Here is a 24,753-nt window from a genome sequence, read left to right as displayed (position 1 = left end):
TCTGCATACCTATCCTCGGTGGCGGGTAAGCTGGTGCCGGTGATGTGTTGGGCAGTTTTGACCACCAGTTGCGGAGCCTTCCTCTGTGCTGCTTTGCAGTTTGTGTACCATGCAATGACGCAGCTTTGTGAGATACTCTCCGCGACGCGTTGTAAATGTAGATGTGCAGAGTCAACCTCCTCAGCTGGTGCTGATTGAGTTCAGGGGGCTCACTGGGTCGTCTGATTAATAATGTCCTACTGTTAAGGTGAGCATGGATGGTGTATCAACAGCCTGACCCAGTTTCACTCCTGACCTCTGGAGCTGTCCGTGTGGTTTGTGTGTTCCCCCTGTGACTGAATAGATTTCATCCTTCCCCAGCCTCCGGACGCTCTCATTTCAACTCGGACTACTGGGTACCAGGTTAATCAGTGATTGTAAATTGTCCTCTGATCAGGCTAGGGTTAAGTTAGTGGGTGTTGGGCTTGTTCCACACCGTATCTCTAAATAAAGAGAAAATAAATAGTTTCAGGAGAACTGAATTGGATTGGGTTGGTGGGCCAGTTGCTTTGAGTTAGTACATACTTGATGGACTGAATGGTCTCGAGTGAAGTGGAAGTGTATGGAGAGACTGTGTACACATCAGCAGTGGATCATATGAAGTGTTATCAACCCCGTGGTCTTTGTGGAGCGCTGAGGGAGAGATTTCACCATGCTCTGTGGGAAGGAATGCAAACTCTCCCACCCCAGTCCCTCGGGAGAGCTTCAGTCCGTGAGAATTCCTGGCAAAGCTGACATGCATGAAAGCAAAGTTTTCTATAAACTCCCACAGCTCTGAGTCGCACTTTGTTTGGGTCTGTGGTCCATGCTTTCGCCGATGAAAATCTCCCTGTAACAGCACAGACCCTTTCCCTGGCCAGTGTGTCAGACCCCAACTTCCTGGTCTCCCTCCACCCCTAGGGCTGAGGAGGTGATGTGGAAGGGACTGGATGGGTGGGGAGATGGTGAGGCAGTGCTCCATTGTGGGAGCCTGGAGGATGCGGATTTAGGCCGGTGGGGGACAGTGCTGGCGGGATGTGGATTTGGGCCGGTACGAATAGTGCTAGAAGATGTGGATTCAGGCCGGTGGGCATGGAGCCGGGGGTGGGGATTTGGGCCGGTGGGCATGGAGCCGGGGGTGGGGATTTGGGCTGGTGGGCACGGAGCTGGGAATGTGGATTTGGGCAGGTGGGCACAGAGCCGGGGGTGGGGATTTGGGCCGGTGGGCACGGAGCTGGGAATGTGGATTTGAGCTGGTGGGCAGGAGCCGGGGGTGGGGATTTGGGCTGGGGGGCACGGAGCTGGGAATGTGGATTTGGGCAGGTGGGCACAGAGCCGGGGGTGGGGATTTGGGCCGGTGGGCACGGAGCTGGGAATGTGGATTTGGGCCGGTGGACAGGAGCTGGGGGTGGGGATTTGGGCTGGGGGGCACGGAGCTGGGAATGTGGATTTGGGCCGGTGGGCAGGAGCCGGGGATGGGGATTTGGGCCGGTGGGCAGGAGCTGGGGGTGGGGATTTGGGCTGGGGGGCACGGAGCTGGGAATGTGGATTTGGGCCGGTGGGCAGGAGCCGGGGATGGGGATTTGGGCCGGTGGGCAGGAGCTGGGAATGTGGATTTGGTCCGGTGGACAGGAGCTGGGGGTGGGGATTTGGGCTGGGGGGCACGGAGCTGGGAATGTGGATTTGGGCCGGTGGGCACAGAGCTGGGAATGTGGATTTGGGCCGGTGGGCACAGAGCCAGGGGGAGGGGGTGCGGATTTTTTTTTTTTTTTTTGTTGAACGATCACCTGGAATGTGATGTGGGAAAGCACAAGAGTTTTTTGTAGCAGCAAGTCAGGTGCTTCAAATAAAATAGATTGGGGAAGGAGTTGGGCAGGAACAGACTGACTGGGTGGAACATTGGCTGGTCGGCAGAGAGCAGAGTGTGAATAAAGGAATCCTATTCTGACTGGCTGCCAGTCACCAGTGGAGTTCCACAGGGGTCAGTGTTGGGACCGCTGCTTTTTACGATGTATTTCAGTGATTTGGACTATGGGATTAATGGATTTGTGGCTAAATTTGCCAATGATACAAAGATAGGTGGAGGAGCGGGTAGTGTTGAGTAAACAGGGAGCCTGCAGAGAGACTTGGACAGTTTAGTGGAATGGGCAAAGAAGTGGCAAATGAAATACAATGTTGGAAAGTGTACAGTCATGCACTTTGGTGGAAGAAATAAACGGGCAGACTGGAAAGAATTCAAAATGCAGAGATGCGAAGGAACTTGGGAGTCCTTGTGCAAGGATACCCTAAAAGTTAACCTCCAGGATGAGTTGGTTGTGAAGAAAGCGAATGCAATGTTGGTATTCATTTTTAGAGGTATAGAATATAAGAGCAGCGATGTGATATTGTATAAGGCACTCGTGAGACCACACATGGAGTATTATGTGCAGATTGGGGCTCCTTGTTTTAGAAAGGACATTGGAGAGGGTTCAGAGAAGATTCACGAGAATGTTTCCAGGAATGAAAGGGTTACCGTATGAGGAACGTTTGGCAGCTCTTGGGCTGTATTCCCTGGAGTTCAGGAGAATGAGGAGGGATTTAATAGAAACATTCTGAATATTAGAAGGCCTGAACAGATTAGATATGGCAAAGTTATTTCCCATGGTAGAGGAGTCTAGGACGAGGGGGCACAACTTCATGATTGAAGGACGTCCATTTAGAACTGAGATGCCAAGAAATTAGTCAGAGGGTGGGAAATCTGTGGAATTTGTTGCCACGAGCAGCTGTGGAAGCCAAGTCAATGGGTGTATTTAAGGCAGAGAGAGATAGGTTCTTGATTAGGCAGGACACCAAAGGGTATGGGGAGGAGGCAGGGGAGTGGGGATGACTGGAAGAATTGGATTGGTCCATGATTGAATGGTGGAACAGGCTTGATGGGCTGAATGGCCTACTTCTGCTGTATTTTATGGTCTTTCTCTGGGATCAGCACCATGTGCTTGAGCTGAACAGTCTCCCTGTGCTATCACAATCAGGCTTAATATCATTGGCATATGTCATTAAATTTGTTGTTCTGCGGCAGAAGTACATTACAGCACATAATAAAAAACAAAATTAAAAGGAATGTATTTTTTAAATGTATGTAGTGCAATAAGATCAAAAAAAAGTACTGAGGTAGTGTTCATGGGTTCATTGTCTGTTCAGAAACGTGCTGGCCGAGGGGGAGAAGCTGTTCCTGAAATGCAGAGTGTGTGTCTTCAGGCTCCTGTACCTCCTCCCTGATGGTAGCAATGAGAAGAGGGCATGCCCTGGGTGATGAGGATCCATCATCCTTACTGATGGATGCTGTCTTTTTGGGGCATCTCCTTTTGAAGATGTCCTCACTGCTGGGGAGGCTGGTACCCGTGAGGGAGCTGGCTGAGTTTACAACTTCCTGCAGCTTTTTCTGATCCTGTGCAGTGATGCAGCCAGTCTGAATGCTGTCCATGATACATCTGTAGAAATTTGCCAGAGTCTTTGGTGACAAGCAAGAAAGCGGTTTGAAATATAGCCGCTGTTGTGCCTGCTTTGTAGCTGCATCGGTAGGTTGTGCTCAGGGTAGATTCTCAGAGGTGTTGACACGCGGGTACTGATAGTGTTGATGAATTGTGTTGTTGTGTCACTCATTCTCGGAGTAACCCTGGCTGCTGAAACCGTTTGCACACTCCGATACAGGGCTTCATGGTAATGCAGTGACCGGCCGCTGTCTGTAAGGTTCTCTACGTGGCTGCGTGGGTTTCCTCTGCATGGTCCAATTTCCTCCCACATTCCAAAGATGTACTTGTTTCGTTGAGTAAGTTGTGAGCATGCTATGTTGGCACTGGAGACGTGGTGACACGACTGGACTGCCCCCAGCGCAGCCTCAGACTGCATTGATCATCGATGTATGTTTGTGAATCTTTATCTGTACAGCACTGAATCAGGCCCTTCGGCCCATCAGGTCCATGCTGACCGCAGTGTACCTGTTTATATTACAGTGGATTCTGTTTAATTGGGACACAGAACGACCAGTACGTTTTAGCCCGGTTAAACAGCTGACCTAATTAGCCGGTCTCATGGAAATGGTTAAGAAGGTATTAAAGAAGACAGTATAACTGGGTAACAAATTATGTATTTAATTGAAATACAGAACAAATTAGAACACGGCTGATCCTACTATAGTACTATAAAACAATATTAGTTAATAGTTACTGATAGAGGAATTAATTCAGTGTACACTGTGTCCTTTTGACTGTAAACAAACAAAATTAGCACAGAAACATAATGCATATAATGGACTGTCTTCATACTGAGTTGTCAACGATAGATTCTCCCAAAACTTCATTTTCATTGTAACGTTCAGGATGATTGTCGATACCTTCAAATTCTTCTTTGAAGTAGTGAAATCTTTCATTTTCACTCCCAGCTGTTTCAGGCATCTCCAAGCCTGAGCAAAACAAAGTTCCAAGTCCATTTATTATCAAAGTATGTATACTATTTACAACCTTGACATTTGTCTCCTTGTAAGCAACCGAAAACAAAGAAACACAATAGAACCCATTTTATAACAGAAAGACTTCTCAGGCAGCCAATGTGCAGAAATCGTGCAAACAGTAAAAGTAAGCAAATAGAACTTGGAAGTGAAGTTCACCAAAGGGAATCCATCGCATGAACCCAGTCGCCACTGTAGCCCGTTAGTTCCAGACCAGAGTCGAGCAAACCTTGCAGGGTGGCGAGCTGTCCTCCAGCCCAGACCTCTCCTCCGTTCCTGACACCCTGACTATCTCAATCTGGCCCAGTACTTAAATCGTCCAAACCTTTGGTCGTTCCTCGCTGTCTGCTCTGGGCTCTGCTGCTTCCATCCGCTCTCAGGCCCGGGCCCTGCCTCCTCGATTCAGCCGTCCCGACTTTTTCAGTTTGGTCTGGTGCTTAAGTTGATTGAACCTCTGGTCTTGCCCCGCCTCCAGGCCTCTGCCTGGGCCCAGACCCGGCACTACGACACTGCACCGGCCACGCGCCTGACTGTAGTTAGAAACTGTTCAGCAAGTCTCCTGTACCAATTAAGCGGAATAGTGTCCCAATTAAATGAGGGGAATCCCAGCTATTTTCTAGATTAGTTTTTGTTCTTTAAGAGTTGTACCAAATAAGCGGCTGCTCCGATTAACTGGTAGCCTATTTAACCTGAGTCCACTGTAATCCTTTTTACTGGTGCTTGATTCCTGTACCTTGGCCCTGATGTTAGTATCACAGAGGGCATGTCCAGATGGTGGGTATCACCTGGACATGAACTTGTCCTCGACGTGATAGAGCTGGCAGCACTTTGTTCATTGGTGCCTCCATACCAGTCACAATTTGCAAGAGTCTTTCGTGACGTACCAAATCTTTTCAAATTCCCATTGAAATACAGCCTTTGTGTTTGCATCAATATGTTGGGCCCACGATAGATCTTCAGAGGTGTTGACACGCTGGGTTCCCAAACTTTTTTATGCCATGGACCCTTGCCACCTACCTGGAGGTCTATAAACTTCACATTAGGTACCCCTGGCGTAGAGGAGTGCTTCCTGGGTAGGTTGGACTGTCAGATGAGTTGACTGGGTTTGTGTTCACTGGAGTTCTGAAGGATGGGGAGGGAGGAAAGTTCTGAGTTTGGGTAATAGACTGAGGAAGGAGTTTCCCTTGGCAAGAAACATGGGGTCATAGACATGGGATGTCAGGTGAGGCACCAGAATGAACGGAGATGAGGTCTCTTCCATCCAGGAGTTGCGACCCTCTTCCACTAAGGGATGCAGTGGCTATCACTGAATATATCTGAGGAAGTGATATCTCTTGTGTGTGGAAGTCTTTGGGGTAAAGGAGATCACGTAGTGAGGGCCAAATGGCTTGCTGTTATTTTTCCTCGATGACCTAGGTGGTGCGAAACGTGAAACAGCCGCAGAGCTGGGCAGTGTGAGTACACGGCAGGAGTGGTGCTCATTGCAGATGTCCACTTGTCTTTGAAAGTCATTGCAGATGTCGCCATCTTACTGTATGGTGTTAATCCATTGCTGGCTGCCCCAGCACAAGTGTAAACAACACATTTCACTACATGTTCCAAATGTACATGTGACGAATAAAGCTCATCTCTGAATCTCTTGTACCTTCTGCCTGATGGGAGAAAGGAGAGGAGAGAATGTCCAGGATGTGTGGGCTCTTTGATTATGCTGCCTGAATGACTGTTCCTGAACCTGGTGGTGTGAGTCCTGAGGCTCCTGTAGCTCCCTGATGGCAGCAGTGAGAAGAGAGCGTGGCCTGGGTGGTGGGGGTCATTGGTGGATGCTGCTTTCCTGTGACAGCGCTGTGTTGATGTGCCCGTTAATGGGGAGGTAGATCGATATTGTCATTTTAGACTTGGAGTCCACAGACGCTTCGTTTAAGCTTAGCAATCCGTGGCATGGCATGGAAAGTTTGGGAACCCTGTTTTAGACACATGAATATACAGGGAATCGGGGGAGCTGGATCACATACAGACTGAAGGGATTTAGTTTAATTTGTGATTGTGTTTGGTGGAGACATTGTGGTCCAAAAGGCCTGTTCCTGTGTTGCACTGTTGTGTGACTGGGGTGTAGGTGTGGGGGTGGAAGAGGAGGTGTGAGGGAGAGCTGGACTGCAGGGACCGCTCCCCAACATCACAGTGGGTGAAGTGCGGTGGGGGGGGGGGTGGAAGAGGAGGTGTGAGGGAGAGCTGGACTGCGGGGACCGCTCCCCAACATCACCATGGATGAAGTGCCAGGAACACAAGACCCATGCTGAGCCGATCAGTTTCATCAACTTTGCCTCCAACTTCCACACTGCCCTTAAATTTACTTGGTCCATTTCTGACGTAGCCCCCACTCTCCTCGCCCCCCCGCCGCCCCCATCAGGGATAGGGTTCCTCTTGTCCTGACCTACCATCCCACAAGTCTCCACATCCAGCATATGATTCTCCATAACCTCCGCCGTCTCCAACGGGATTGCACCTCCAAGCTCATCCTTCCCTCCCCCCACTTTCTGCCTTCCACGCTGATCGCTCGCTACACGACTCCCTTGTCCATTCGTCCCTCCCCACGGATCTATATCAGTGAGACCTGACGTAGAATGGGAGACCGCTTCGTGGGAGCACTTCCGCTCCATCTGCCCTAACAGTAAGTTTTCCTGGTGGCCATCCATTTCAGTTCTGCGTCCACGGTGAGGCCCACTGAGGTTGCAGGAGCAAGGTTATAATTTCTCTTGGGGGGCAGTCTCCAATCTGATGGTATGAACATTGATTTCTCGAACTTTTGGAAATTGCCACCGTCCTCTCCTCCTCGTTTCCTTCTCTCACCTCCCCCCCCCCCCCCCCGTCCATCCGTCTGTCACCTCCTGGTGCTCCTCCCCTTGCTTTTCTCCATGGTCACCTCCTCCTGTCAGATTGCCCCTTTATCTCTTTCACCAATTGACTTCCCCCCGATCTCTACTTCACCCCCTCCCTCTCCCCTGGTTTCACCTATCCCCTGCCATCTTGTCCAGCCTCCTCCCCTTCCCATACCGTCTTATTCTGACCTCCAATTTCCTTCCCTCCTGATGAAGGGAATCTCATCGTTGCCACGGAGGGCTGTGGAGGCCAAGGCATTGAGTGTACAGTACTTAAAGCAGACATTGATAGATTTTTTTTTGTTATCAGGGCATCAAAGGTTATGAGGGAAGGCCGGAGAATGGGATTGAAAGGGGAAAAGAAACGAACCATGATGGAATGGCAGAGTAGGCTTCTGCTCCTATTGTCTTGTGTGATGCAGCTGAATGTGAAGGGCCAACCCTTTCCTCCATTTAACAGAGAATTGTTTTTCTTTCCTGGTCCACAGGTATCTGTGTGAAGTGCAGGAAGGGTGTGTATGGGTCTAGCCAAGCCTGTCAGGCCATGGGCAATCTGTACCACACCAACTGCTTCATCTGCTGTTCTTGTGGTGAGTAGACCGTGCATGTACCCCATGTCCCGTTGTTTCACCAGCCCACCCGCACCACTGCCTTCTCCAATGCAGACACTCCCCTTCAGTCCTTACTTACGTAAAGGCCTCCTTGGTGTCAGTGTTGGCCAGCCTGGGACCTGCTGCCTGAGGGGCCGGCCAAGGCAGACAGCAAGTCCTTCAATCTCTACAGCATAGCAGACCATGGATGGAGTACAGCATGGTCAAGATGGGCTGAAGGGCCTGTTTCTGACCGAGTTTGTTCATTCATTATCTGCCATGTCGTATGACGTGGGTGGTCGTGGTCATGGTCTTCCAGGACTGTGATTTTTCTGCAGAAGTGGTTTGCCATTGCTGCCACTTGGGCAGTGTCTTTTCAAGATGGTGACCCCAGACATTACCAGTACTCTTCAGAGGCTGTCTGCCTGACGTCAGGACTTGTGATGTGCACCGACTGCTCATATGACTACTCACCACCTGCTCCCATGGCTTCATGTGACCCTGATCTTGGGGGAGGGGCTGCGCAAGCGCTACAGCTTGTCCAAGGGTGACCTACAGGCTAGCGGAGGGAAGGAGTGCCTTGCACCTCCACCCCGCCATCCGCTCTGAATACATAGAATTCCACAGACTGCCATGCCCTTTCACTCCAGGCCTCTGTTCTCAACTTTTCAACAGATCTCCTGTATGTTGGGACTCTCGACCTTGCAGTCTACCTCGTCACTGTATTGCCTGTGCTGCACTTTCTCAGTAACTGTTGTGCTCTGCATTCTGTTATTGAACTACCTCAACACATTGCTGTGACCATCTGTATGAACAGTATGCAAGTTTTTCGGTGTTCCTCAGACATGTGACAATAATACACCAATTTACCGAGCTGATTTTTGTAACCATTTGCGAGCTTGCCCCGGATCACTTTTACATGGGATCCTTCACAGGACGCGTGGCCCACATCACTGCCCTCACACACTGTGGATTTTTCAGAGATACCAATCAGACCGGACCTTTCTGCAGCAAACTGATTCTCAGCATCTTTGACTAATTCCAGCCCTTCCCAGTGTAGATTAATTCTGATACAATAATTCTCTCAGTAATATCCACACCACTGCTATTAGACTGACAGGCCTGTAGTTGCCTGGCGTTTTCCCCGCTGCCTTTCTGGAATAAAGGCAAACCATTTACAGTCCTCTAGTCACCCGGCACCTTGCCTGAGGCCAGCAAAGATTTTAACATCTCCACCCAGACCCCATCGTCTGCCCCTCCCTGGTGGACACACAGGTAATTATTGAAGGCCTGACTCTCCCCACACCAATGTCCAGCGACGGAAAAGCCTACAGATAAACTGACCAAAAGTCTGAGATTCCTGTACTTCCTCCAAGTGCTCTACACAGGCAGTGTTGGTGAACATCTGCCTTTGTTCCTTCAGCTCAGGGGACGAGCAGATGCCGGCAAACCTGGGAATGTTGGATCAGATGGAACCACTGATTGTATCTGAGAAAACACTGATTTATCAAGCAGATTTTCAATCCCATTTGCCAGCTTGCCCGTGATCCGTTCTACATGGGATCTTGTCAAAGACTAAAGATGTAGGAGCAGATTTAAGCCATTCGGCCCATCAAATCTGCTCCACCATTCCATCATGATTGATTTATTATCCCTCTGAACCCCACTCTCTCACCATCTCCCTGTAAACTTTTAACACCCTGGCCAATGAAGAATCTCCACTTTAAATATTCCCATTGACCTGGCCTCCACAGCCGTCTGTGGCAACGATTTCCACAGATTCACTACCCTCTGCCTCATCTCTATTCTAAATGGGCGTCCCTTTATTGTGAGGCTGTGTCCTCTGGCTCTTGACTCCCCCACTATAGGAGACATCATCTCCACATCCACTCTACCCAGACCTTTCAACGTTTGGTAGGTTCCAGTGAGATCGCCCCCATTGTCCTAAACTTAAGCGTGTCCAGGCCCAGAGCCGTCAAATACTCCTCATACGTTAATCTTTTCTATCCCAGGATAATTCTAGTGAATCTCCTCTGCGCTCTCTCCAATTTGTGCACATCTTTTCTTAGATAAGCGGCCCAAAACTTTCCGTAATACTCAGAGTGTGGTGTGACCATTGCCTTGTTAAGTCTCAGCATTACTTGCTTGCAATAACCATCTTTCTCCAGTTCTCAATAACCAACATCGCCCTTACCAGGCTGTCCTGGGCCCGTCTTTCAAATTGTCCCCATATTCAAAGATCCTTCCTTCCCCCTCTGTGGAGCTACTACTGTTGGTGTTTCTGTAGCTCTGGGCTTCTACAAGGGGGATGCCCAATCCTCCTTTCGCTTGAGAGCGTCCACGGCGGCTTTTCTCCGGTTGGCGCTGTTGGTTTTTATCTGTTAAAACCAGCATCTCTGGGCAGGGCAGAGCCCAGGCTGGGACGGCTGATGAAGCAAAGCCCTGCATGGTGGTTCCTCTGGGAGCCAGATTCCAGAACCAATGGATATAACAGGGCCTCAGCCATGGGAATTCCTCCCTCGAACTTGAGTGAATTTTTGGAATTCTCTGTGGCAGACTGAGCATGAAGGGCTGAGGGAGGCGGGTTACGCTCTGCAAGTCTGAATTCTCAGTCAGTGGTTATGATTTTGGATGATGAGAAGGGCCAGATTACATCAGCCGTGACCTTGTTGTCTGGGAGCATAGGCTGTGTCACTGGACGGATGCGTCTGCCCTCTGCTGGTAGCCACCATCCTCAGTATGGCAGCTGCTCTGTCCGAGTCTGGGGGAAGCTGCAGAGTGTGAACCATCACGTGAACCAGTCTCCCATCCACAGACTGTCTACACTTCCCATTGTGTCAGGAAGGTGCTGGACACAACCAAAGATCCCACCCACCACAGATCTTGTATCTGAGAATATAGAACAGTACAGGCCCTTCGGCCCACAACGTCGTGCTGACTTTTTAAACCTATGATCAATCTAACCCTTCCTGTAGAGCCATCCATTTCTTTTTCTTTCATCCAAGTGCCTATCTCAAATGTTTTTTGAGTGACTGTATGTTTACTGCTGTTATGTGCCTGGTCTTGTGTATGACTGTTAGCACTCTGTTTTGCATCTTGGCCTGGAGTAATGCTGTTTCATTTGGCTGTATTTACGTATGGTTGAATGGCAATTACAACTGAACTTAACTAACATAAATCTGCCTCGACCACCCCCGCTGCTGGCAGGTTCCACACACCCACCGTGTTTTTAAAAAACTTGCTTCTGAGACAGCAATCCTTCTGCGCTGAGAGAGGTGTACTATGTGTGTGTGTGTGTAGAATGTGAAACGGGGGTGAGACATGTCTGTGTGTGTGTGTGGAGAATGTGAATGGGGTGAGGTGTGTGTGCAGAATGTGAAATGGGGGTGAGACATGTCTGTGTGTGTGGAATGTGAAATGGGGGTGAGACATGTCTGTGTGTGTGGAATGTGAACAGGGTGAGGTGTGTGTGTGTGTGTGCAGAATGTGATCGGGGTGAGGTGTGTGTGTGGAATGTGAACAGGGTGAGGTGTGTGTGTGTGCAGAATGTGATTGGGGTGAGGTGTGTGTGTGTGTGGAATGTGAACAGGGTGAGAGGTGTGTGTGTGTGCAGAATGTGATCGGGGTGAGGTGTGTGTGTGTGGAATGTGATCGGGGTGAGGTGTGTGTGTGCAGAATGTGATCGGGGTGAGGTGTGTGTGTGTGTGGAGAATGTGATCGGGGTGAGGTGTGTGTGTGCAGAATGTGAACGGGGTGAGGCGTTTGTGTGCGTGTGTGTCTGTGTTTGACTGAAACACCCTTCAGCCCACCAGTCTCAGGGAGGCTGGACAAACTTGAGCTGTTTTCTCTGCAGCAAAGGAGGCTAAGGGGAGATCTAACAGAGGTTTATAAGATTATTATGAGAGGCACAGATACAGTGGACAGAATCTTTTTCCCACGGTTGAAATGTCTAATACCAGAGGGCATGCATTTAAGGTGTGACGGGGTAATTTCAAAGATGCGAGGGGCAAGTTTTTGTTTTAAACACGGTGCTGGAGTGTGTTGCCTGGGGTGATGGTAAAGGCAGAAATATTGGAGACATTTAGATAGGCACATGAATTTGAGGGAAATGGAAGGATATGGACATTGTGTGGGTGGAGGGGATTAGTTTAGTGGGCTATTTGATTGCTAAATGAATTGGTTCAGCACAACATTGTGAGCTGAAGGGCCTGTGCCATGCTCGATGTTACTGGCTGTCCATTTACACTGATTCTTCATCATTCTCCCAAATGTTCACATCATTTCCCCTCCAGATTCCACCCCTCACCCACAAAACCTGCACGTGACCATTGCCTCTGTAGGCCACAGTTGGCTTGATGGTTAATTGTCCCACCTAGTGTGACGGTTAACTCACCCGCCCAGCGTGGCGGCCAACTGTCCCCGCCCGGCATGGCGGCTAACAGCCAACTCTCTTCCCTCCGCCCCCAACAGGTTTCTGTCATTAAGTTGAACTTCTAACCATCAGCCTCCCTCCTCTCCACAGGTCGGAGGTTACGAGGGAAAGCTTTCTACAATGTCAACGGGAAGGTGTACTGTGAGGAAGATTTCCTGGTGAGTTTACAGTACTGTTATATTTTCTACAGGTGAAGATTTTCAGATTAGCTTTACTTGTCACATACATTGAAATGTATAGTTAACCACACAAAACACTGGAGGAACTCAGCAGGTCAGGCAGCATCAGTGGAAATGAATGAGCAGTCGATGTTTTGGGCTGAAACCCTTCATCAGGACACTTTGTTTTCCAGCATCTCTTGTGTGTACATCCGGTGAAATGTGTTGTTTGTGTCAACAACCAACACGGTTGAAGCATGTGGTGGGGACAGCCTATAACTATTGTTGTGCTTCCTGTGCCAGCATAGCATGCCTACAGGCACTCGCCCCAATACGTACCTCTTTGGAATGTGGGAGGAAACTCTCACAGTTACAGGGAGGACGTACAGACTCATTGCAGACAGTGGTGGGGATTGAACCCAGCTCATTGGTGCCTTATAGTGTCACGCTGAACACTGCAGTCCTTCGCCACCCTTCCACACAGAATCGAGCACGACCCAGCTTTGCTGTGGGGCAGAGGTAGATCTGTGCTCCAACCTCTTTAACCCTCCCCGGCAGCTGTGAGGTTCCTCACTCAGTATGGTCCTCTGCTGCCTCTTCATGCAGCCCCTGTAGCTGGACCTTCAACAACCCCCTCCGTCTCTGAAGTGGAAGATGCAAATTAAAAACCATCCCCTCTTTACCAGAGGGATAACTTCACAGAACTGTTCTCACTTCCAAAGACTCTGAATCTCATGTCCTCATACTTATTGCTTATTTTATATATACTCACTGCGGGTCGAGCAGTATCTGTGGTATGTGGGGACAGGTAGAGGAGTTGTCCTCATTTTGAATTGTCAGCACTGGACTTCGAGGCAAGTGGTCCTGGGTTTGGGTCTGGCCAGCTTTCCGTCTGTTCTGCGTTGAGCTTCAAGCTAACAACTCGGTTTTGTTTTTTTAAAAAAAACAAACAAAATGCTAAAGGAACAGCAAGTTTGCAACCCGATGTGCCACAAAGTGCAAAGAGGGTGAAAAAATCATAATTGACACAAAACAGTATGGCACACTACGGGCCCTTCAGGCCACCCTGTAGTGCAGACCCTTTAACCAGATCCAAGACCAATCTAGTCCTTCCCTCCCACATAGCCTTCTATTTTTCTATCATCGATGTGTCTTGTGTATCCTCTAATGCAAATCCTTTCTGAGATATGGAGCCCAAAACAGTGACAATACTTCAACTGCAGCCTGACTGCTGTCTTATAAAACCTCAGCATTATTATCACCTTGCTTTTATATTCTTTTGGCCTTGAAATAAATGCCAACATTGAATTTGCTGCCTTTACCACAGGCTCAACCGGTAAATTAACCTTTTGCAAGTCTTACACGAGGACTCTTAAGTCCTTCTGCACCTCTGATGTTTGAACCTTCTCCCATATAGGTAATAGTCCGCACTATTGTTCCTTTTACCAAAATGCATTATCACACATTTCCCAACACTATATTCCATCTGCCACTTTTTTGCTCATTCTTCCGATTTGTCCAATCCTGCTGCAATTGCATTGCTTCCTCAGCACTACCTACCCCCTCCACTTATCTTCATATCATCTGCAAACTTTGCCACAAAGCCATCAATTCCATTAACTAAATCATTGACAAACAATGTGAAAAGCAATACTGACCCCTGAGGAACACCAATGGTCACTGGCAGCCAACCAGAAAAGACCCCTTTTATTCCCACTTGCTGCCTCCTGCCTGTCAGACATTCCTTTATCTGTGCCGGTATATTTCCTATAACATCATAGGATTTTATCTTGTTAAGCAGCCTCATGTGTGGCACCTTATCAAACGCTTTCTGAAAATCCAAGTAAATAACATCCACTGCCTCTCCTTTGTCCACCCTGCTCGTTACTTCCTCGAAGAACGATTTCCCTTTGCAGAATCTAGGCTGACTTTTTACCCTGTGTCTTGTGAACGTTTCCCAAAAACATTCAGCCACCTCTGCTCTGCTGTCATCCCCACCGGTATCCTGCAATCGACCTGGGCAAGCCCCTCTCTCATGCCTCTGTAATTCCCTTTATTCTACCGCGATACTGATACATGTGACTTCTGCTCCTCCCTCTCAAACTGCAGCATGTTGCTGAGACTTGAGGACCCGAGTTATAGGGAAAGATTGAATAGTTTAGGACTTTAATTCCCAGAGCGCAGCAGAACTAGCAGAGATTTGATAATGGTTCTTAAAATTATGAGTATAGATAGGGTAAATTCAAACAGGCATTTTTCGTTGAGGTTGGGTGAGACTAGAACCAGAGGTCATGAGTTAAGGGTGAAAGGTGAAATATTTAAGGGGAACAAGAGGGGGAATCTTCATTCAGGGTGGTGAGAGTGTGGAACGAACTGCCAGCGGAAGTTGATGTGGGTTTATTTACAGCATTTAAGAGAAATTTGGATAGGCACGGGTCGATGGGCTGAAGGGTTGTTTCTGTGCCGTAGTGCTCCATGTCAGTCGACGTTTCAGGCTGATACCCTTCATGTGGATCCTGGTAAAAGGGTTCATGGTTCTTTGGATAAACATCAACGGTTTATTCCTGTCCATAGATGCTGCCTGACCTGCTGAGTTCCTCCAATATTTTGTGTGGGTTGCCCAAGACCTCCAGCATCTGCAGAATCTCCTGTGTGTAGTGCCCATTTGGACCCGGTGATTACAAAGTGGAGTGGGATTTCTGAAGGGGTTCTTTGTGTTTTTTTCCAGTATTCTGGCTTCCAGCAGACGGCAGACAAGTGTTTCGTGTGTGGTCATCTGATAATGGAGATGGTAAGGAATGTGATCACCTCCCAGGATGAACACTCTGGATAACAGGACTATAGGGCTCTGTAGGCCAGGCAGGGGCGATTCGATTTTATTTTATGTATGTAGAGATGTAGCAAGAGACAGGCCCTTCGAGCGTCACCACCCAGCGGCCCACCGACTTAACCCAGCCAATTTATAATTACAGACAATTTATAATGACCAATAACCTGCTTACCTGTGCATCTTTGGGCTGTGGGAGGAAACCGGAGCACCCGGGGGAATCCCATACATTCCATGTGTACAAACTCCTTACAGAGGATGCCAGAATTGAACTCCCAACTCCGAGGTCCCAACCTGTAGTAGCGTTGCCCTAACCGCTATGCCACCGCGGTTCCCACAATGTGGACCAGTGACAAAGGGAGTGTTTCCTGAGTCACGTTGAGGCCGGGCAGTGGAGAGCAGTGGGACAAGGGGAACCTGTGTGTGGTGGTGCTTCCCCCCCACCTCCCCTTCTCTTCTGTGTGCCGGGAAGTAGAGATCAATTGGAATTAGTGGGCAGCAAGGAGAGAGGAGGGGGTTGGGAGCTTGGGGAATTGTAGGGTGAGGAGAGGTATTCTGGAGGTTCCCACGCTGTGCGACGGTCTGACACTCCATGTTCTGTCCAGATCCTACAGGCACTGGGCAAGTCCTACCACCCAGGCTGTTTCCGCTGCGTGGTGTGTAACGAGTGTTTGGATGGTGTTCCCTTTACCGTTGATGTGGAAAATAACATCTACTGTGTCAAGGATTACCACACGTGAGACTCTTCCCTACCCTGGGACTCAGTGCTATGTGTCAGTGCCGTGTGTGTGTGTGTGTGTGTGTGTGTATGCAGGTACGCACACTCCTGTACCCAGTGTCTCTGAATGCGCGTCTGTTCCCAGTCAGTTGGTGGTCATAAAACATAGAACATAGAATAGTACAGCACATTACAGACCCTTCGGCCCACAATGTTGTGCCGACCCTCAAACCCTGCCTCCCATATAAGCCCCACCTTAAATTCCTCCATATACCCGTCTAGTAATCTCTCAAGCTTCACTAGTGTATCTGCCTCCACCACTGACTCAGGCAGTGCATTCCACACACCAACCACACTCTCTGAGTAAAAAAACCTTCCTCTAATATCCCCCTTGAACTTCCCACCCCTTACCTTAAAGCCATGTCCTCCTGTATTGAGCAGTGGTGCCCTGAGGAAGAGGCGCTGGCTATCCACTCTATCTATTCCTCTTATTATCTTGTACACCTCTATCATGTCTCCTCTCATTCTCCTTCTCTCCAAAGAGTAAAGCCCTAGCTCCCTTAATCTCTGCTCACAATGCATACTCTCTAAACCAGGCAGCATCCTGGTAAATCTCTGTAGTGACACAATCGAGCCTGTTCCCAGTCACTTGGTGGTCATGTAGTGACCCAATCGAGTCCAAACCAGAACAACCACAGGCCACTCGGTCCATCATGCCTGTGCTGGCTCTTTGATCGAGGTTCACAATGGGTTTGGAAATTTGCTTTTCCTTCATGATTGCTGGGAGCACTTTCACTAGAGGGGCTGCAATGGTTTGAAGAGGAGGTTCGCCCACCAACACCTTCTCGAGGGAGAGGTGGGGATGAGCTTTTCCATTGATGCTCAGACCTCACTCCCCGGCTGTTCCCTCTGACCATGCTGGCACTTGTCCTGTTTGGAATATGGAGTGCGTGGTCTGTGATGTCCACATCTCTATCTCCCTCTGTCTTCGCCACCATAGGAGCAGATGTAGGCCATTTGTCCCATTGAGTCTGTTCTACCATTCTATCAGGCTGATTTATTATCCCTCTTACTTCCTTCTCCCTGTAACCTTTGACACCCTGACTGATCAATCTTTGCTTTAAATATTTTGGCCTCCATGGTCGTCTGTGGCAATGAATTCCACAGGTTTACCGCCCTCTCATAAAAGAAAGAAATTCCTCCTCATCTCTGTCTTAAATGGGCACCCTGTGGTCTGAGACACCCCACAGGAGGAAGCATCCTGTGAAGGGAAACACAGAATCAGGTGTAATATCTCTGGCGTACATCGTGAAACTTCTGCAGTCCTCCGGAATGATTGATTTAAAAAATATATATATAAATTTCAGGAAGGTACATGTGTGTTTCTATGTATTTTTTTCCCAAAAGGGAGCAAAACATTTTTACGAAATACTGAGATAATGTTCATTGTCCAGATGGCAGTTCGCTGCTTGGGAGTTTTGAGTTGGGGGTGGGGTGGGACTGTCTCCATCTCAGTGTCCACCATCTGTCTAATGTGCCGCAATTCTCTGCATCTACAGGGTGTTTGCCCCAAAGTGTGCATCCTGTGGGCACCCTATTCTCCCAGCACAGGTACGTGCATCCTCGTCTCATCCTCTTCCCCCTCTTGTCCGTGCATCTCGTCCCCTCCCTTGCCCTTACTATCCTGATATCTCCTACACCCCCTGCCTTACGCACTGAGTTATTGTAGAAGAGCATGTTGTACAGTGGGTTCAGAATCAGATTTATTGTCTCTGTATCTACCATGAAATTTGTTTTGTGGCAGCAGTACAGTGCAGGACATTTTAAAAATATTACCCTAAATAGTGCAAAATGAGGGCGAAATAGGTAGTGTTGATGGACCATTCAGAAATCTGATGGCGGAGGGAAAGAAGCTTTCCTAAATCGTTGAGTGTTCCTGTACCTTGATGGTAGCAGTGAGAAGAAGACGTGTCTTGGGGGTGATGGCCCTTAATGATGGCTGCTGCCTTGGGGCATTGCCTCTGAAAGATGCCCTTGATGGTGGGGAGAATTGTGCCTGTGATGAAGCTGGCTGGGTCTACGACTCTCTGCAGTGCTCCAAGTCTGTAAACCCTCGTGGTATTGTGTATCGGAGCCTCCGTATCAGGCTGTGATGCAACCAGTTCGAATACTCTTCATGAAATTTCAGTAGGAATTTGTGAAAGTCATACCAAATGTCCTCAATCCCTGAGTCCGATACAGCTGCTATCACAACAGTATCAATGTGTGGGGCCCAGAGTAGATCTTCAGAGATGCTGACACCAGGAACTGAAATTGCTGTCCCTTTCCACTGCTGATCCCTCTGTGTGAATAGCTGTGTGTGTTCCCTCAACTTCCCCTTCTCAAAGCCCACAGTCAATTCCTCCGTCTTGCTGACGTTGAGTGTCAGGTGGTGGTTGTGACACCACTCTACCAGCTGATCTAACTCAGTCCTGTACGCCGCCTCGTGTTTGAAATTCCCCCTGTATCATTGGTGTCCTCAGAACTGGAGGAGGGGTTGTGGGTAGGTGGGTGGTGGCTGTTGGTGATGCATCAGCTGGGTTACCTCTGTGTGCCATTCACAGGGTTCAGAGGAGACGATCCGAGTGGTGTCGATGGACAAGGATTACCATGTGGAGTGTTACCACTGCGAGGTCAGTCCGCACGCTCCCTGCTGCTGGGGTGCTGAGGGTGGGGGAAGAGTCTGTTCTTGGTGGTAGGTGTGGGAGAGGGGAGGTATCGCTGGGAATGGCCGATTTGCACAACCCTCACACCTTTCCCATCGTGTGGGGGCTGTGAGAGAGTGTGAGCTAAACAGTTTGGGGAGGGGCTTGTCTGGCCTATCACAGGGGGCGAGGCCTCAGCAATTGGTTCATTTTGCCTCCAGCCCCTCGGTTCACTCTGCCTTCCTGTGGCCAGCCACCATCTGATGTATCCCTAGCAGGACCAGAGTCACCCAATGGGGTCAGGGACAGAACTCAGTGTGAGGGAGAAGGGTTTTATCCTGGAGGACTGGGGTTAGCCCAGTGCTACTAGGATATTAGTCCTTGGAGAATGAGAGGAGGTTTGATGGAGGTGTACAAAATTATGATGCCTGCTTGCATTTTCTCTGAGGTTCGATGATAATAGAACCAGAGGTCATGAGTTAAGGGTGAAATGTTTAAGAGGAACATGAGGGGGAAGTTAATCACTCAGAGGCTAGTGTGAGTGTGGATGGAGTTTGATTTCGATGTTTAAGAGAAATTTGGTTAAGTACATGGATGGGAGGGATTCGAGAGCACCATGGTCCATGTGCAGGTCAATGGGATGTGAGAGCACCATGGTCCATGTGCATGTCAATGGGATTTCAGAGCACCATGGTCCATGTGCAAGTCAATGGGGTTTGAGAGCACCATGGTCCATGTGCAAGTCAATGGGGTTTGAGAGCACCATGGTCCATGTGCAGGTCAATGGGATGTGAGAGCACCCTGGTCCATATGCAGGTCAATGGGATTTCAGAGCACCATGGTCCATGTGCAGGTCAATGGGGTTTGAGAGCACCATGGTCCATGTGCAGGTCAATGGGGTTTGAGAGCACCCTGGTCCATATGCAGGTCAATGGGATGTGAGAGCACCATGGTCCATGTGCAGGTCAATGGGATGTGAGAGCATCATGGTCCATGTGCAGGTCAATGGGATGTGAGAGCACCATGGTCCATGTGCAGGTCAATGGGATTAGGCAGGTTAATGGTTCGGCACTGTGCCATAGTGCTCTATGACTACTGATTTTACCTTTCCTCTCTCCTCCCACCCACCCCCCATCTCTCTCCCTATGGAGACCAGCCAGGGTGTTCTTCGGGAGACCAAATATAAGGGGAAGAATGCTGTTAATGGCAGGACCTGCAGGAGCAGTGATGAGTAGAATGGTCCAAGCTTCCCAAAAGCTCAGAAGATGAGGGAGGGATTCATTAAAAGCTATTAAATATTGAATGACCTAGACAGGGTGGATGTGAAGAGGATGTTTTCTTTTGTGGAGTTTAGCACCAAAGGGCACGGCATCATAATAGAGGAATGTTCATTCCTCAACATAAAGAAATGAAATTCCTTTAGCTTGGAGTAGTGAATCTGTGGATTTAATTTACCATCACTCCACCCTTCAAGAAGGGAGGGAGCAGAAGAAAGGAAATTGTATGCTAGTTAGCCTGACTTCAGTGGTTGGGAAGATGTTGGAGTTCATTATTAAGGATGAGGTTTAAGAGTACTTGGAGGCACATGCCAGATGAGTAGGCTAATGTCAGAATGGTTCTCTAGAAGGGGAGTCTAGGACCACAGGGCACAGCCTCATAGTAGAGGGACGAGGAGAGGATGTTTCCTACGGTGGGGAGTCTAGGATCAGAGGGCACAGCCTCAATAGAGGGACTCCAATTAGAACAGAGATGAGGAGGAATTTTTTAGCCAAAGGGTGTTAAATCTGTGGAATTGATTGTCACGGATGGCTATGGAGGCCAAGTGATTGGTAGGTTGATAGTTTCTTGATCAGTCAGGGTGTCAAAGGGTACAGGGAGAAGGCAGGAGAATGGGGCTGAGAAGGGTAATAAATAAGCCATGCTGGAATAGCACAATGGACTGAATGGCCTAATTCTGCTCCCATGTCTTGTGGCATGCTTGCCTTTTTCAGACCATGAGGTATAGTTGCAGAATTGGGCCAGTTGGCCCAGCGAGTCTCCTCCGCGATTCAATCATGGCTGATCCTCCTCGGCCCGCTCCCCAGCTTTCTCCCCGTAACCTTTCATGCCCTGTCCAATCAAGGTATCCAGTCCAAAAGTCAGGAAGTTACATTGCAGCTTTATAAAAAACCAGTTGGGTCACATCTGAGGTATTGCACACAGTTGTGGTCACCCCATTATGGAAAGGATGTTGAGGGTGACGAAGGGTCTCGGCTCAAAACGTCGACTGTACCTCTTCCTATAGACGCTGTCTGGCCTGCTGTGTTCACCAGCATTTTGTGTGTGTTATCAGGATGCTGCCTGGTTTAGAGGGCATGTGCTATCACAAGAGGCTGGATAAACTTGGGTTGTTTTATCTGGAGCACTGGCGGCTGAGGGAAGATCTGATAGAGGTTTATAAGATTGTGAGAGGCACAGACAGAGCAGACAGTTTTCTTTTTTCCTCAGTAAAGAAATGTCAAATACTACGGGACATGCATTTATAGTGAGAGGGGATATTTTGGAGATGATTTGGCAAGGTTTGTTTTACAGAGCTGTGGATGCCTGAAATATGCTGTCAGGGATGTTGGTGCAGACAGATAAATAGAGGCTCTCGGGTACATGCATCTATGTATAGGGAATGGAGGGACACAGACCGGGGACAGGGATGGGAGGAATACTGTTCAATTTGGTATCACACTCAGTTCAGATGTGATGGGCCTGTGCCTGTGTGTGTCTGTCTGTCTTCTCCCTGTGACCTCGTGGATCCCAACAATGTGTGGAAGGGGTTAATGAGGTAATCCGTTTCTGTGTATCGTCACGAGTGTGTGGATGAAGGGTCGACTCTTTGTTGATGGGGAGGTGTTGAGAGCATGACTAAGTTAGGGAGAGTAGAAATGGGATTATTGCGGGCATTGGTAGGCAGTGCAGTATTTTTGGGGTGCCACAGTTGTGTAGCTGTTAGGGCAATGCTGTTACAGCTGGGGATGTCAGGGTTCAGTCCATCTGTAAGAAGTTTCTCGTCCTTCCTGTCAGAATGTGAGTCTCCTCTGGGCGCTGCGGTTTCTTCCACAGCGGAAAGAGAAGCTAATTGGTGGAGTAACTGGTCGCTGTAAGTTGCCCTGTGATTAGGCTAGGCTTAACCTGGTGGGATGCTGGGCAATGCAGCTCGTTGAGTGAAAGGCTGTAAATACATAACCTCTGTGTTGTCTCTCTCCCCAGGACTGTGGCCTCCAGCTGAACGACGAGGAAACCCGCCGCTGTTACCCCCTGGAGGGGCATCTTCTGTGCCACAGTTGTCACATCCGCCGGATTAACGTCCCCCTACCCGCACATTCAGCGCCCAACTACCAGCTGCATGTTACCGAGCTGTAACTGGAGTCTGCAAACCTCCCCCATGCTGACCAGAAAGGACGCTCCTCTGGGTTGGCCTTGCTGTTGCAACCACGCCCGAGCACCTTCATCACCGAGGAGCACAGTACCAAGCCCGGGTTGACAGACAGACCTTGGACGATTTACAGCATCTGGCACTGTGGTAATCTGGCCTTTGAGATCCCCTGCAGTGGGATGTCGGCCAGACAGCAGCTTCCCTCTGGCGGGATGTCCGCCAGTCAGTGTTCCTGCTCGCTGGGGGGCCTGCTGAGCGACAGCTCAATGCGGCTTCGCCGTGTTCTCAGCTCTCAGTAACCGGGTTGCAGATTCCTGACCGAGGGTCTGCGTAATCCCACACCTCCTGAGTGACCAAAGCCCTGGTTGTCCCCCTCCCCCGAGAGGGTGGGTATCTGGGAGAGACTCGAACTGTTCTGCAAAGCTGGGAACCGGAACGCAGCCACTGCTGTGGGGAGCCTCTGCACTTATCAATGTTCTGGCTACGGTCTGATTAACCCTTGCTGTACAGGTCACTACACACACAGACTATGCAAGCAATCACAATTGTTTTATATAAAACTGCTCATCATGGTATTGTACAGTGGGCCCAACTTCATAATTTTGTAATAGTTTTTTTAAAGTGTACGTTTTAATTTTCTAATTGGATGATTTGGTATATTTTCTGTACCGATCATTGGATAAGGGCTCCCAGCTCATTAACCCTGTCTCCTGCACCAGTCCCCACCATAGCACCGTGGTGGGCTGAAGGCAGTGTACTGTGCCATACTGTTCTGTATTCTGTTGCGTCTTGTTGCTGGGTTGACCTTGTGATCGTTCTCTGTTTTCCAGAGGAGCAAAGCCTGTTACCAACAGGAATGTTGTTCCCAGTCACTGAGGATTCAGTATGTGCCCACAATCAGTCATTGGATGGGAGGTTGAGAGCTGTTGGGAAATGGTCACACCCGCTCCTGCTGGAAGTCTCAAACCTCCAGGCACTTTTATTTATTCTCCCTTTCTCCTCCCTTTCCCTGTCACCCGCCAGCCCCATCCTCCCTCCTCCCCCAGCCCTGCTGCCCACTGACTGCTCTTCCTGTCGCTTTGATCCCGGACCCTGAACCTGCTCAGAATCGTTGCATTATCACTTTTATTTTTCTTAAGCTCATCACCCCAACTGGGGCAAAGGCTCCAGACAGCAGCTCTCCTGGGCCAGGCTTTCACCTTGTCCCCAGGTGGAGCCCATCCTTCCTCTCCGGGGGACGGGGTCTTTGGAGCCTCTGTTGCTGTGGGTTTTTACGGGATGGGGTTGCTCCGACTTTCACAGCCGTGCTTGGGACCATCCGTGGCGGAGTCACCAGTGGCTGATGTGGTGTGAAATGATTCCAATTCCGTTTTATTTGTTACACATACATCGAAACATACCGTGGATTGCGTTAATGACCAACGCAGACCGAGGAAGTGTAACCACACATTCTGGCAGGAACCGTGTTTTGGCCCACCAACACCAACAAAAATAGAATGAGCCCTTGTCCAACCCCAGGACAGGTTGACTCCTCTTGTCACTGGACCCTCAGACTCACCGCTTTCAGGCCTCTGAACTACACCAGGACTTTGGGACTCTGACCTTCAGACATTGACACCAGACTCAAACTGACCTCCGACCCCGGGACTCACCGACCTGGCTGGGAGGGCAGCGGTAAACATCCCTCAGGCCTTCTGGCCACATGGGCTGCCTTCCCAGATGTGGTGCTTGGCAGCAGGACAGTGCAAAGTTCTTGCTCCTTCCCCCGTGACAAGATGGCCTCCTGCCATTGCTGGTTCTGCCCTCTGTGGGATTCCTTCATCCTCTACAACCCAGCCATGGATGCTCCTCGCCTGTCTCTGCAGGCAAGGTCCAGCCTCCTGCTTCCATGCATTGGCTGGATTCTTGCAAACCACTCCACCCTCCAGGATTCTGCACAGCTCCAGCACAGAGCCAGCAGGAGTTGGCACAGAATGGAGGAATGCTGAGGTGAAGTTTTGCCCAGAACTGGGCTGTTCTTTTCTCCAGCCCAGAAACCACCCCCCAGCTGGTGTTGGGGATTGCTGTGGGACTGAGACGGGAGATGTAGAGTTATTTATCTTAAAAGTAAAGCCACATAATATCAACCTAAATTATTAAACCTGTAAATGTTGAAGGTCACTTAACCTTAGATATAATCTGCCTTTTTTCCAAAAATAAAGTTTTTTTTTGTAAGTTAACTCTGACCTTGTCTTTGCTACTTTGTCAGTTTTGCTATTTTTTCTTTGTTGACTCATTGCTGACCTCCACTTACCGGCCATCAAGGAAATGTATAGAGAAAGGTGCTGGAAAAGGGCCAGTAACATCGTGAACAATCCCACCCACGCTGCTGAAGAACTGTTTTGTTTTCCTCCGTCAGGGAGGAGGAGGAGGCGATGTAGCATCCACACCAGGACCACCAGGCTGGAAAAAAAAGGGGTTGTGATGGGTGATTTTAACTGTACTAATATTGACTGGCATCTTCCTAGAGCAAGGGGTTTAGATGGGGTGGAGTTTGTTAGGTGTGTTTAGGAAGGTTT

The 24,753-nt window shown here is 49.3% G+C and overlaps 1 protein-coding gene across 1 annotated transcript in view; it reads left to right on the top strand.

Annotated features, from left to right (window-relative positions):
* The window catches only part of wtip (WT1 interacting protein), a 43,491-nt gene extending 19,077 nt beyond the window's left edge, over window positions 1-24,414 (top strand). Inside the window, exons 2-8 of the mRNA XM_072279999.1 lie at window positions 7,869-7,970; window positions 12,493-12,560; window positions 15,289-15,351; window positions 15,993-16,123; window positions 17,665-17,716; window positions 18,709-18,777; window positions 22,030-24,414. Coding sequence (XP_072136100.1) covers window positions 7,869-7,970; window positions 12,493-12,560; window positions 15,289-15,351; window positions 15,993-16,123; window positions 17,665-17,716; window positions 18,709-18,777; window positions 22,030-22,182 — 638 coding nt within the window. The 3' untranslated portion in view covers window positions 22,183-24,414. The remainder of the gene's footprint in view (window positions 1-7,868; window positions 7,971-12,492; window positions 12,561-15,288; window positions 15,352-15,992; window positions 16,124-17,664; window positions 17,717-18,708; window positions 18,778-22,029) is intronic.
* The last annotated feature ends 339 nt before the right edge of the window (window positions 24,415-24,753 follow it).

This window comes from Mobula birostris, chromosome 15 (assembly GCF_030028105.1).
Source record: "Mobula birostris isolate sMobBir1 chromosome 15, sMobBir1.hap1, whole genome shotgun sequence".
NCBI lineage: Eukaryota > Metazoa > Chordata > Chondrichthyes > Myliobatiformes > Myliobatidae > Mobula > Mobula birostris.
Note: the sequence above shows the minus strand (reverse complement) of the source record. Positions and strands in the feature narration are given on the sequence as shown.